The sequence below is a fragment of the Mustelus asterias genome, chromosome 18, assembly GCF_964213995.1.
Source record: "Mustelus asterias chromosome 18, sMusAst1.hap1.1, whole genome shotgun sequence".
NCBI classification, from domain to species: Eukaryota; Metazoa; Chordata; class Chondrichthyes; order Carcharhiniformes; family Triakidae; genus Mustelus; species Mustelus asterias.
The window spans coordinates 56,996,204-57,010,744 of record NC_135818.1 but is presented as its reverse complement, the minus strand read 5'-3'; the positions used below and the strand labels follow the sequence as shown (position 1 = coordinate 57,010,744).

Below are 14,541 nucleotides of genomic sequence, written 5' to 3'. Positions count from 1 at the left end.
TCGTGGTGAGATTTGAATCCATGTCCCCAGAGCATTAGCCTCAGCCTCTGGATTACTAGTCCTGTGACAATGTTACTGTCTCCTTCAAATTTATGTATAGCTAAAACTAAATAAGTGATCACGAATTTAAAATTGCATGAGGCTCTTACAATGTTCGAGGATTGTTGGAAATGATTACTGGAAGGAATAAGAAACACTGAAAGAAACTGCACAATTTCAAATTCCAAAAATGCAATAAAACTGCTGGGGGGTAGGTACAGAGGAGATGTCAGGGGTAAGTTTTTCACTCAGAGGGTGGTGGGTGAGTGGAATCGGCTGACGTCAGTGGTGGTGGAGGCAAACTCGTTGGGGTCTTTTAAGAGACTTCTGGATGAGTACATGGGATTTAATGGGATTGAGGGCTATAGATAGGCCTAGAGGTAGGGATATGATCAGCGCAACTTGTGGGCCGAAGGGCCTGTTTGTGCTGTGGCTTTCTATGTTCTATGTTCTAAATATATCCTTGTATGGCAGAAAAAACTCTCAACTTTGGGTTGAAGAGCAGAGTTGGTTATTTCTGTCCTGCATTGGTCAGGCAATTCATTCATTCAATTTACTATCAAGCTAAGCATCAAGTTGAACACCTCACACTATTCAGATTCATTTCTGCATCAATGCCTTGTCTATCCATTGCTCATGATCTGCAATTCAAGATGTTTGTAATGTAGATATTCTCTATCTGTCTTGCTCAAACCCAAAGTTCATCACCTCTCAATTCCCCACACAAAAATCCATTCGTAATAGTGTTATTCCGTCGTTATTCTGGATGTTGCCCCTTGGTAACTTCCCACTCACAAAATGGGTACTGGGCCTCTTAGTTAAGTGCCACTGGCAAAGTTAGATATGAAACAATCCATTCCTGCATTGAAGCCATGAACATATATGGTGAAAAGCTGAGGCTCCAGCACAAGTCCCTGAGGAACACCTCCTGCTGGGTATGATTATTTTAATCCATCTGTCTCCCAACCTCTCAACCAGGAGCCAACTCATTTCACAAGGTTATTTGCATGGAAACATAAAAAGGAGAAGCAGCAGTAGGCCATTCTGCCCTTCAGGCCTGCAGCATCATTCACTATGTTCATGGGTGACCATCCAGCTCTGTAATATGTTTCCACTTTGCCTGCCCCCCCCCCCCCCATCCCTGGATCCCTTTAGCCTCAGGAGCCATATCTAACTCCTCCTTTAAAACATACAATGTTTTTGCCTCAATTGCTTGTGTGGCAGAAAATTCCACAAGCTCACCAAGTTAAAAGTTTATTTATTAGTGTCACAAGTAGCCTTACAGCAACGGTGCAATGAAGTTACTGTGAAAATCCCCTAGTCACCATACTCCGGCACCTGTTCGAGTACACTGAGGGAGAATTTAGCATAGTCAATGCACCTAACCAGCACATCTTTCGGACTGTGGGAGGAAACTGGAGCATCCGGAGGAAACTTACGCAGACATGGGGAGAACGTGCAGACTCTGCACAGTGACCCAAGCCGGGAATCGAACCCGGATCCCTGGCACTGTGAAACAGCTGAGATACCCACTGTGCCGCCATACTTACCACTCTCCAGGTGGAGAAGTTTCTCGTCATCTCAATCCTAAATAGCTTACCCATATCCTTAAACTGTGAACCCTGGTTCTGAACTCCCCTGCCATCGGGAACATTCTTCCTGCATCTACGCTGTCTCATCCTGTTAGAATTTTATAGGTTTCTTCTAGTTTAGAAGAGTTCATTCTTCTAAACTCCAGCGAATATAATTCTAATCGACTCAATCTCCTCATACGTCTCTCCCGCCATCCCAGGAATCAGTCTGGTAAATCTTCTCTGCATTCCCTCCATACCAAGATCATCCTTCCTGAGATAAGGAGACCAAAACCGCACACAGTATTTCAGGTGTGGTCCCACCAAGCCCCTGCAAGACATCCCTATTCCTGTACTCAAATCCTCTTGCCTTGAAGGCCAACATGCTTACTGGTGTATAAGGACACCCAGGTCTTGTTGCACATTCCCTTTTCTCAATCTACAGCCATCTATATAATAATCTATCTTCTTGCTTTTGCTATTGAAGTGGATAACCCCACATTATACTGCATCTGCCATGCATTTGCTCACTCACTACACTTGTCCAAATCACACTGAATCCTCCTCACACTTAGCTTTGTGTCATCTGCAAACTTGGAGATATTCCATAGAACCCCTAAAGTGCAGAAGTAGCCCATTCAGTCCAATGAGTTGACAATGATTCTCCAACAGAGCATCTAACCCAGGCCCGCACCCCTATCCTATCCCCGTAACCCCACACATTTACCATTGTTAATCTACCTAGCCTACACATCTTCGTATGCTAAGGGACAATTTAGCATGGCCAATCCACCTAACCTCAGAGTCCCTACAGCACAAAAGGAGGCCATTCGGCCCACTGAGTCTGCACCGATCTCATCCCACCCAGGCCCTATCCCCGGAAGCTCACACATTGACCCTACTATCCCCCCTGACACTAGGATGAATTTAGCATGACCAATCAACCCAACCCACACATCTTTGGACAGTGGGAGGAAACCCACACAGGCATGGGAGAACGTGCAAACTCTGCGCAGTCACCCAAGGCTGGAATCGAACCCAATCCTTGGCACTGAGGCAGCAATGCTAACCACTGTGCCATTGTGCTGCCCTTAGTACATTTAGCTCCCTCATCTAAATCATTAAATACACATTGTGGATAACTGGAATCGTTTTTTAAAAAAAAGTAGGCTTACATTAACACTGCAATGAAGTTACGGTGAAAATCCCCTAGTTACCACACTCCGGCACTTGTTCAGGTACAGAGGGAGAATTTAGCATAGCCAATGCACCTAATCAGCATGTCTTTCGGACTGTGGGAGGAAGGAGCAACCGGAGGAAGCCCACACAGAAACAAGAGAACATGCAGATTCTGCACAGTGTCCTAGGCCAGGAATCGAACCTGGGTCCCTGGCGCTGTGAGGCAGCTGTGCCAACCACTGTGCTGCCCCAGATCCTTGTGGTACCTCACTAGTCACTGTCTGTCACTTGGAAATTCCATCTCAATATACTACCCCAATCCCATGCACTTTAATTTTACACGCTAATTTCTTATGTTAACCCAGGAGGTTCATAAGAATGATCCCAGGAATGAAGGGTTTGTCATATGAGGAGTGGTTGAAGAGTCCGGGTCTATACACGATGGGAGTTTAGAAGGATGAGGCGGCATCTAATTGAAACTTACAAAATACTGAGAGGCCCAGATAGAGTGGACATGGAGAGGATGTTTCCACTAGTGGGAGAGACTAGAACTCAAGGGCACAATCTCAGAGTGAAGATATGCTCTTTTAAAACTGAAGTAAGGAGGAATTTCTTCAGTCAGAGGGTTGTGAATCTGTGGAACTCAATGCCACAGAGGCTGTGGAGATCAGGTCATTGAGTGTCTTTAAGACAGAGATAGATAGGTTCTTGATCAACAAGGAGATCAAGGGTTACGGGGAGAAGGCAGGAAAATGGGGATGAGAATTATATCAGCCATGATTGAATGGCGGAGCAGACTCGATGGGCTGAATGGCCCAATTCTGCTCCTATATCTTCTGGTCTAATGGTCGCCAAAAGCCTACTGAAAGTCCAAAATGAACCACATCCACTGCCTTTCCCATTTTAACTCTACTAGTTACATCTTCGAAGAATTCCAGTAGATTTGTCAAGCATGCTTTTCCTTTTGTAAATCCATGCTGACTCTGTCTGACCCTCCCATTGTTTTCCAAGTGCTCTGCTATTAAAATCTTTTGTAATGGATTCTAGCATTTTCCGCACGAACAACGTCAGGTTGACAGGTCCATTATTTTTTGCGAACAAACTATTGTAGGGAATTTTATCAAATGGCTTTTAAAGTTCACATAATTAATATGCACAGATAATCAACTATCCACCATGCTGGTGACCGGTTTAAAAATGAATTAGGATGCAAACAGTGCTAGGAGGCAGCAAATGAGCAACAGTTGGGTATTGCACGGATGCAAGTTGAATTTTTGCTCGTGGCCAATATTGGTGCACATGTTGGGGGCACACCAGAGATGATCCTCACCCTATGGTGGTTAATAGTAAGATGTTCAAGTACAATAAGCTGTGGCTGCACAATGGAATCATATTTCTTGCCCTCGACTGTCACATCCTCAGTGCTGTGAGTAGATCGAACACAAATTGGAAGAACTTGAATATAGAAAAGAAAGCTAAACAATGGATTAAGCAGCACATGTGTATTCAATGAAATTAAGAACAAAAAATGAAGAAACTGCATACCCCATTTTCAAAACGCTTGTCTGTAGATAGGTTTATTCCATTCCATCTATTTAAATGATCTTGAGACTGACGTACATCTGCAAAAGCAAATCAAAGTTTATTTCAAAATGTGCTTAGTTAAATTCAAGTAAAATAAATGATGCATACATCAAACTATAGGCGTGGTGATTAAGCCGTTTGACTTTATTGTTTAATATCAAAAACTGTATTATTGTCCACGGAAAGGATAGCAAGTCTCAAGTCCTCATGTGGTTTCATATTCACCACATAGGATATACTATATAGCCAAGTGTTATTGTTTATTACTGGAGTACATGAATTGCTGCCAAGGCTGTCCTCCCATTGTGACTCACAAACTGCATCCATGCTCTCTTATCTCTGAGTTGGAGGACTGTGGGTTTGAGCTCAACCAGTCCTGACACTATAGTGCAGAAAGGAAACAGCTGCTACATGATCATAGGTACTGTATTTCACATGAGCTATCAAACCAGTTTGGTCCAGTTACTTATATTTATAGTGAAGTTCCCATGGTATTATTGAAAGACCAGCAAATAGAGCAACATGTTATAAAAACTGAAGTTCTTTATTTTTAATGAAAATGACAGCATAAGGGCATGACAACTCATGTTCAAACCAGCATGAGATGAATTTAGAAATGAAATGAGAAAATTCTCCGTTGTACAAAATGATCAGCATTTAGAATTAACTTTCAAATGAGAATAGTCTGGAACAACTTAAGGAACAACTAGATGCAACAACTGCCAGGCTGTAGGCTCTTTCCGAATAGGTGAAAATGGATCAAATGACCTTCCTTAACCCTCAGTACCTTGTGATTTTACTTTGTGACATAGTAATGAGGTGTTACTTTATGATCTGCAACCCATTTTCACTCCACCCAATTTTCCTTCCCATCTATTTCAAAGGAAAAATTAAGAGTGGGCTGATTGGCACTACCACTGATCAATTTCACCCCCAAAACATTGAAATGTGGTCTTTTAAAAATACCACACAATAGAAATAGAATTTGATCTCCTGTACTAGCAGTTCCGATGATTAGGCCTTCTCATATGAAGCGCACTGCCTAAAAAAGTGTAGTGGAATCAAATTCAATAGTAATTTTCATCAAGTAATTTGCAGAACTATGGGGAAAGAACAGGGAGGGGAATGGAACTACTCGGATAGGACTTTCAAAGATCTGCCATAGGCACAATAGGCTGAATGGCCTCTGTCCATGCTGTTTACTTCCACGATTGGGAATTCTTTATAGCAATCAGCATTTTCATACAGTATTTCTGAACCTGCAAACAGCTCCACAAATAAATCCCTTGAGAGAATTAAAATGGTCCAGTTCCCGACATGCACATTTTATTCATAAGTCACAAGTCTAAAAAAATGGTCAGTGTTTTACTTGCTTTGTTCACTATTTTCATTGGGTGAATCCTCATGACGGAGAAAGAATTTCACTTCTTCCCTACGAGGTCCCCACTTCTGCAAGTGCTCATACATCATATGGTCAGAAGGAATGGCACGCTCTGTTGAAGAAACAAAATGTTACCTCTCTACACATCACAACATTAATTTGACTCTCGTTATTCAAAAGTAAATAAAATGCCAGAGATAATAACCTACATATGCTATGACATGCTACAAAACACAGCCTTTTTAATAGTATATTACAATAAATTAAAAGGCAACAATCCAAATCATGTGGTTCTAATGACACAATGAATTGGACCCTTAAAATTCACTGCTGCACTTCACTGACTATTTAAACTAACATGTTTTTCAGGTCACGGTGTGTACAGATGGATCAAATGGCCATGGCGATTTGAGCTTGAAAATATATGGTGACATGGAACTGCCATCAATATTTTTCTTCAAGAAGAATGTAGAAGAGAGAGTAAACAGTCAAGAAAGTGCACAGGAGCGAGAGAAAGTGCATGAAAAACTGACTGCATGCGAGAACGTGAAAGATCAAAACAAGAGAGATAGACAATGTAAAAGGCCCTAAATGTTTGGTTTGGGCTGATTTTTCTGACAGTATAAAATTTGATTAGGCAAACTTGGAAGGGAAAATAGTCTGTAAATGAAGGAAATAAGTGGACCAAATAGACAGAAAATGTGTTATATTGTGTTGGATGAGTTGGAGTATTAGATGTTGTTTAACATGGATATTGCAAGGAGAGGAGTAAATTGACTCCTCTATTTGTCTCACTACTGGATTGGTTATAATGGAGTTTGAATTTTACTAAGTGGTGATATTGCCAATTCAACATATATTATATATACTTAACTGTGTGTAGCTCTGTGTGAGAAATAAGCCAGCTAAGTTCCTTAAGTTATCACTGAATTTTTTTGTTAAAACTCTTTTGGGTAAAGATGCAACAATTATGAACAAAATGGTTAAAATGTACAAATATGTCCAACTACACACTAATGCATAAATAATGCACAACCAACCTGCCAACTCCCACACTCCCCCCTACAGCCCCCCACATGCAAGAAAAGAAAAGTTACTCTGCAGAATATCAGATCTTAAAAACTTGGCTAAGTAAAAAGTAAAATCAGAAAAAAAAGATACACGGACTATTTTGATGCTTGTTTCCAGATGAAGGGTCATTTTTCACAGTAGCTTCTGGTATTTGGGTTTCTCTTGGAGCGGACACGGGTGGTTGATTCTCATTCCCCTTGTACCAGTGGTTGATTCAGAATCTCTTTTAGGAACTTATGGTTTGCAGCAATAAGGTTTTCTGGTGGGTTCTCAAATCACAAACAGCCCGACTTTGGTAAAAGAGGTTTCAGAGAGGGAGGCGGGTAAGGCTGTTGCCCCTCTGGCAGTCTCTCTGACTGTTAGTTCAAACCTAGGAGACTTTACTTCCAAGAGATGGGTCATACAACTTCTCTCTGGTTTCAATCTGGGCCAACTTTGCCACTATCATTTGAGAGCCCCGTAGAATCTGTCCCCATAAAGCAGCTTTTATTGTTCACAAATGTATTTATGGCTTTTGCTGCCAGTCTCCTTTGGAAGTGTTACTTTCAACAAGTTCTCTTTGGTAACATATGTTCACTGATGACATTATCAGTTAGTATATTCTATACAATGCATCTTTATAAATTAGCAGTTTGAGGTACTGATAAATAGTTCAGAGAATTCATTCGTGGCAAGAAGTATGATTTTAAGCTATATAGCTATAGAAATAGAATGCAAGCTACCAAGGAGCTTGCATGAAGCAATTGCGGTATTCACCCAACATTACTATAGTTACATAGCTTTTCCTGCCTGGCTGATGTTCCATAACTTCAACAGCAAAAAAAAATCTTTGTATTAAGCATTTCCATTTCATTGAGGTAGCCTCAAATCAACCTACATCCAACCTGTTCTGAAACACTGCTCAAATTTTGACAACTGTGACAAATGGCACCACAGCAGTTGAGACAATCCACCACATTCTGAAACAATGAACATTTTAAACAAAATAACCATCGACATTTGGATAAAAAATAAATTCACCTTATTACCCAGTGTTAACAGATCCCTTAAAAAAAATTCCAGGATCCAGATACACTTCTGTACTAATAGCGAACCCGTTCTTTTTTGGGCCATACCTTCTGTACTACGTTTCATTCAAATTTGCACATTCGTTTTTAAGATTTATTATTTCCAAACAGACTAACAGGTGAAAAAATCACCTCCACATCACTGAAACATGGTGGAACAAACTTCTGAAAATACTTGAAAAGAAAGATCTCAAGATCAATTAATTGTGGCAAGGTGGTACATTTACAAATTTTATTTGAATAAGAATATGGGCTGTGGATTTCTGAATGGGTCATGATTTACAGATAACAGAGGTGGGGGAGCAAACTTGAAGGCTATTTAAGAAAAGTCACCACGGCAGGTGGTTCCTGCATAAAGGCGAGAGTGGCAAGTAGAGGCAGAGGCAGGCAATGTTGTAGAAGTGAAGGGATATGTTCATAGCAATGGAATAGATGCGGAAAAGGAACCTTAGCTCATGATTGAATGATTTGACAAGTTTCTGCACCCAAAAAGTCAAGTTAAATTGAGCTCGAGATTTCACACAACTCAATCAGGTACAAAGCAGGTCACTGCTAGCCAGTTAGACAATAAATTATTGAAGCAATAAAATGGATATGTGAAAAAAAAGCACTAAAATGTATTTTTCCTCACTCACAGAAATAATAATATTTCTTTGAACTGGCCAAGAGGATCAAAATCTTTATCTTTATAGCGTTAATAATTTAACCTCAAAAAAGAACTGTATTTTCAGCAAAAAACATGGCAATGTTCACTCATGAATTAAAAATGAACCGTAAGCTTTTTCTTAAATACATGGTCAGTGCAGTAAAAGATGATCTGTAGTACTGATCTGTAGTTACTGCAATGCAGTGCTTTGATGTAGAAGTTGCTCACTTTCCTCCTCCAAAGTTTCAACCGCTTGCTGTAAACATTTGTAAAACTGAAAATGTGAAATGAATGCTTCCCTGGTAAAGAAATTAAATATTTTGTCCACTGCATAATTAGCACAATGCACACAATAGCACAGGGGAGGCAGTGGGGTAGTGTCACTGGACTAGTAACCTAGTCACCCTGGATAATGCTCTGGATTTGAATCCCACCACGGCAGATGGAAAAATTTGAATTCAATAAAAATCTGGAATTAGAAGTCTAACGATGACCATGAAACCATTGTCAGTTGTTGTCAAACCCCACCTGGTTCACTAATGTCCTTTAGGGAAGAAAATCTGCCATCCTTACCTAGTCTGGCCTATATGTGACTCCACATCCACAGCAATGTGGTTGACTCTTAAATACCTCTAAAATGGCTTAGCTAGCCACATAGTCCAAGGGCTATTAGGGATGGGCAATAAATGCTGGCCCAGCCAGTGACGCCCACATCTCTTGAATGAAAAAAAAGATTGTTGGAATAACATTCCGCCCAGTGGAAAACAGTAGAAACACAATTATCCTCCAGGAAAACAGCTTTTAAAAAAACATTGAAGGTAGACAAGGGAAATCTTTCAACCAAGTACATAACAACTGCCCATGAGCAGTTTTATTTTTGAAAATTTCAAAAACTGAAATGTGTCACCTGAAACTGAAATAACAAAACAATGCTGTGTGTTGATTTGCCAATATACAATCTTTCACCATTCAGTATACTGTGGTTGGACTTAATTCCATTAATCCAATTATTCAAAACACCAGCATCCAATGAGTGGTGTCCTTGAAGCCTACTAACCAATTTTGTTTATATAAACAATACTTTAATATAAAAACATTGGCAGAACAAAGTATCATTTGGTATGAGATCAAAGAACAGAACTCTGGGAATCTAGTCTAGTTAGTCTTAAGCATCTAATTCTTTTGAGAAGGCAAATTAAATCTAACCTTTGCTTCTTCCAATTACTTTCAAACATAGCAGTTGGAGGAAGCCACATACAATTGCAGCAACAGGTCATTTGAGCTACCTAGTCTAAGCACAACCTCTTGCTCTCTCCCCAAGCACTGTGGATGGACCTACACCTCAGGGACTGCAGAGGCTCAAGACGGCAATTTACCACCACCAAAGGGCAACAAGGGATGGGAAATAAATGCTGGTTTAGTCAGCAAAGCCCACATCCCGTAAATAAACTAAAAAGGTTCCACTTTTGAAGCAACGTTTTAGATTTAGCAATGGTTTATAACAGAGAATTCCACAATCTAACCATCGCCAGTGCTTAAAAAAATCCCACCTACCTTTAATTTGAGACACAAATTTGCATCCTTGCTACTGTAATCATTTCTTACACTATGTAGGTTATAAGACCACACATTATTTAAACACTATTTCCATTTTTATTAAGACATTTTGAAAAAGGAATCAGAAACATAATTGAGCATTCAAAATTGTGTACCTGTTGAGAAATATTAAATATCAGAAAAAGAATTAACTACTTTGTGTATATGATTGTATCATTTAAATTACAATGCCAAATTTTTGGAAAGCTGAAAAAAATTAGTATTGGATTTCAGGGCAGACTGATGAAAAGTTCTGACAGATGAGTTAATTAAAAGGGCTCATGTAAATGGCAACTATTTCCAGCTAGTAAACAGATGCCAAGTGAATCCAGATTTGCGTGTGAAAATAGGATTTAGGAGAAGTAGGCCATTCAGCCCTTTGAGCCTGTTCTGCCATTCAACAGGATCACAGTTGAGTTGGTTGTGGTCTCAACTGCACTTTGTCATCTGCTGCCACCCCCCCCACCTTCCCCATGACCCTTGGCTCCCTTGTCTATCAAAAATCTGTCCAGCTCTGCTTTGAATAAATTCAATGATGCAGCCTCATTGCTTTCTGGGGAAGAAAATTCCACACACTAATGACCTTTTGAGAGAAACAATTTTCTCTTCATCTCCATCTTAAATGGTAGACCTCTTATTCTTAAACTGTCACCTGGTTCAGGTTTCTCTCAGTATCTGTCAAGGTTACCGTGTGGATGGATCATACAGAGTGATGGAAAGATAAGAAACATGCAAGAGAGTCTCTTGGGCAAATCCTGTTAGCCAATCTGTATAAAATCATAGAATAGTTACAAACAAGTATTATATAAAAGAAAAAACATGGTTTGCTATTATTGAAAAGAAACAGAGGGCTGCACATACAGATATTGTTCATTTCCTTGCTGGGGTTACATATCCAATGTACGTCGGGAAATTTAGGTCAGATTTATCACAAAAACCGATGTCAGTTTGCTATACCAAACTATCAAAATTATCAGACAAAATTCAACCAGAGATGGATTTAACACTGCTTCTAATTTAGATAGAAACCAATCTAAACGTAGTTAATTTATAATCTAAATCACCTTGCACCAACAAACACCTTGCTTGCTTACTTCATCTGCTCAACATGAGCCAGTTTCTTTCCTACTGTCAAAAAAGTCTCTGGTTTCCATCATTTTTACATTTTAAAAAAGCTTGTCTATATGCAAATAGTCTAATTTGCACATTTCCAGCGGTGTTTTAAATAAATTCACTCATACTACTGAGGCATATAGACAAGGGAGGTTCCAGTTTCAATCCATGGTCAAATCAACTGGAGCAATGAGTTGTTTTCATCATCCCGGAACTAAATTGGAGATAAAGAATAAATCAACCAGCGATCAGGTTACTAACTGCAATTCACAGAGGCCTCTGCCAAAAAGTGAATGCTTCTCAGCAATATGCAAGGAGATGATGGGCTTATCTGTAAAACCCTACTCCCAAAGGAAGAGGAGTCACTTAGGCAAGTATCAGAGGGCTGCTGAGATCACGGGATCATATTCCCATATGAATTACCACCTTCAGATGATCTGAGGAGAAAATTGGAAACCCGTTATATGAATGGGGAACTTCATTCAAACATATTACCTTGCAGTGTGCATTATTTCCATACAGACAAGTTTGATCGTTGAAACTATATAACACCATGTACATCATAGAATCATACAATACAGAAGAGGCCCTTTGGCCCAGCGAGTCTGCACCAGTAAAACTACACTAATCCCACTTTCTGGCACTTGGCCCATAGCCTTGAATGTTATGATACTTCAAGTGCTCATCCACATACTTTTGATAGGTTCTAAGGTTTCCTGCCTCTACTATCCTCACAGGCAGTGACTCCTATCACCCTCTGGGTGAAAAACACCTTTCCTCAAAACCCATCTGAACCTCCTGCCCCTCACCTTAAAATTATGTCCCCTCATTATTAACCCTTCAACAAAGGGGAACAGATGCTTCCTATCCACCAAGTCTATATCCCTCATAATCTTATACACCTCAAGTCAGGTTCCCCCCAAGCCTTCTCTGTCCTAACGAAAACAACCCCAGCCTATCTAGCTTCTGTTCATAGCTCAAATGCTCGATCTCCAGTAACATCCTGGTGAATTTCCTCTGTACCTGCTCCAGTGCAATCACATCCTTCCTATCGCGAGGCAGCCAGAACTGCACACAGCACCCCAGCTGTGGCCTAACCAAAGTTCTGTACAGTTCCAGCGTGACCTCTCTGCTCTTATTATCTATACCACAACCGATAAAGGCAAGTGTCCCTTATGCCTTCCTAACTACCCTATTAACCTGTTGTGTCACCTTCAGGGATCTGTGGACAAGTACCTCCAGATCTGTGTTTCTCTGAGCTTCCTAGTGTTCTGCCATTCACTGAGTATTCCCTGTCAAACTCTTTCCAAAGTGCATCATCTCGCCCATTTCAACGTTAAATTCCAATGGCCACAGATCTGCCCATTTGACCAACCTGTCTATATCTACCTGCAACCCAAGACCACCTCCCTCATTGTTAACCAAATGCCAATCTTCGTGTCACCCGCAAACTTATCTTCCCCACATGTATATGGTGGATAAAATAAGAGAAAGTCCCTTTCCAGCCATCCAAGTCCATATATAGGAACTGCTGAGACCATTTTGTCATCCGTCTCCCTGAGAAAATAATTTATCTTTATTCCTCCTCAAATCCAAGATGTTGTTTTATTTTTTGAAAAATTAGTCAAGTGCTCATTGTAAAATTTTCATCATGTTAAAAGTGGTTTGATATAAAATTGTTTTTAGACCACATTTCAGTTATTTTCTTTGTCCATTCCAACACTATTGAATTCCCATCCGCTGTTTAAGTTACTAGATTTAAGCATATAGAACAAAGAACAGTACAGCACAGGAAACAGGCCCTTCGGCCCTCCAAGCCTGTGCCGCTCATTGGTCCAACTAGACCATTCGTTTGTACCCCTCCATTCCCAGACTGCTCATGTGACTGTCCAGGTAAGTTCTTAAACGATGCCAGCGTGCCTGCCTCCACCACCCTACTTGGCAGCGCATTCCAGGCCCCCACCACTCTGTGTAAAAAAACGTCCCTCTGATATCTGAGTTATACCTCGCCCCTCTCACCTTGAGCCCGTAACCCCTCGTGATCGTCACCTCAGACCTGGGAAAAAGCTTCCCACTGTTCACCCTATCTATACCCTTCATCATTTTGTACACCTCTATTAGGTCTCCCCTCATTCTCCGTCTTTCCAGGGAGAACAAGCCCAGTTTACCCAATCTCTCCTCATAGCTAAGACCCTCCATACCAGGCAACATCCTGGTAAACCTTCTCTGCACTCTCTCTAAAACCTCCACGTCCTTCTGGTAGTGCAGCGACCAGAACTGGATGCAGTACTCCAAATGTGGCCTAACCAGCGTTCTACATAGATTTAAACATACCGAGAAAAGGTAATAACATGCCTAATTATTTTTAGTAGACTTCATAAATATGATACACTAGTAAACAAAAAGTCATAGATGGAATATCAATGCTGCGTTATTTATGAGCATTCATTGCCCATCCCTAAATACTCTCGAGAAGGTGATGATGACCTGTCTTTTTGAACTGCTGCAGTCCATGTGGTATAGTTACACCAAAGTGTTGTTAGAAGGATAGCAAGTGGTTTGGAGGGGGCCTTCCAGGTGATGGTTATTATTATTTTTATTGATCAGGTTACATGTCTAATTGAAAAAAGCTGCCACAATTTGGGACTTGTCTAAGCCGAGGAAGAACATGATGATGATTAACGTTAACATGATGATGATTAAAGAATCTGGACAAGTAGTAGAAACTGATTCCCTCCAGTCGCTGCAGTGTGGGGAACAAGGCACTGAAGTGGATGACCAGCCATGATTGTACTGAATGGCAGATCAGGCTCAAAGGGCTCAACAATCCACTCCTGCTCCTGCATGTCTATGAAATGAGACTATCAAGAAACATGGAAGAATAAAGAATCCTAAACAAAAGTGAGAAGGAATTACAGACATAGAAACAAGCCATTCCGTCCAAATGGTTCATGCCAGTGTTAATGCTCCACACGAGCCTCCATCCACCCTACTTCATCTCACTCTATCCCCATGTCGTTCTAGCCCTTTCCCTTTCACGAATTTATCTCGCCTCTCCTTAAATACACGTATCTGTTACTTGCCTCAATTATACACATTTCAGCCACCTTCAAGAAGTTTGTTCAGAGTTCCACATTTGTTTATTGATCATCTTATTTTTATGATTCCTAGTTCTAGATACTAGTACTATACCCCCCCGTCCCCAAGTAGAAACATCAACACTACATTTATTATATCGATCCATCCATAATCAAAAGGACATCAACAGGTTCCATCTCAGTCTTCTACTTTTCT

The 14,541-nt window shown here is 40.5% G+C and overlaps 1 protein-coding gene across 10 annotated transcripts in view; it reads right to left on the bottom strand.

Moving 5' to 3' along the window:
* ppp1r13bb (protein phosphatase 1, regulatory subunit 13Bb) overlaps positions 1-14,541 on the bottom strand; it is a 102,369-nt gene that overhangs the window by 62,947 nt on the left and 24,881 nt on the right. For all 10 annotated transcript variants that reach the window (XM_078234031.1, XM_078234036.1, XM_078234033.1 and 7 more), the window contains exons 3-4: positions 5,747-5,866; positions 4,335-4,411 (exon numbers count right to left, since the gene is read on the bottom strand). In XM_078234031.1, the coding sequence (XP_078090157.1) occupies positions 4,335-4,411; positions 5,747-5,866 (197 nt within the window). The remainder of the gene's footprint in view (positions 1-4,334; positions 4,412-5,746; positions 5,867-14,541) is intronic.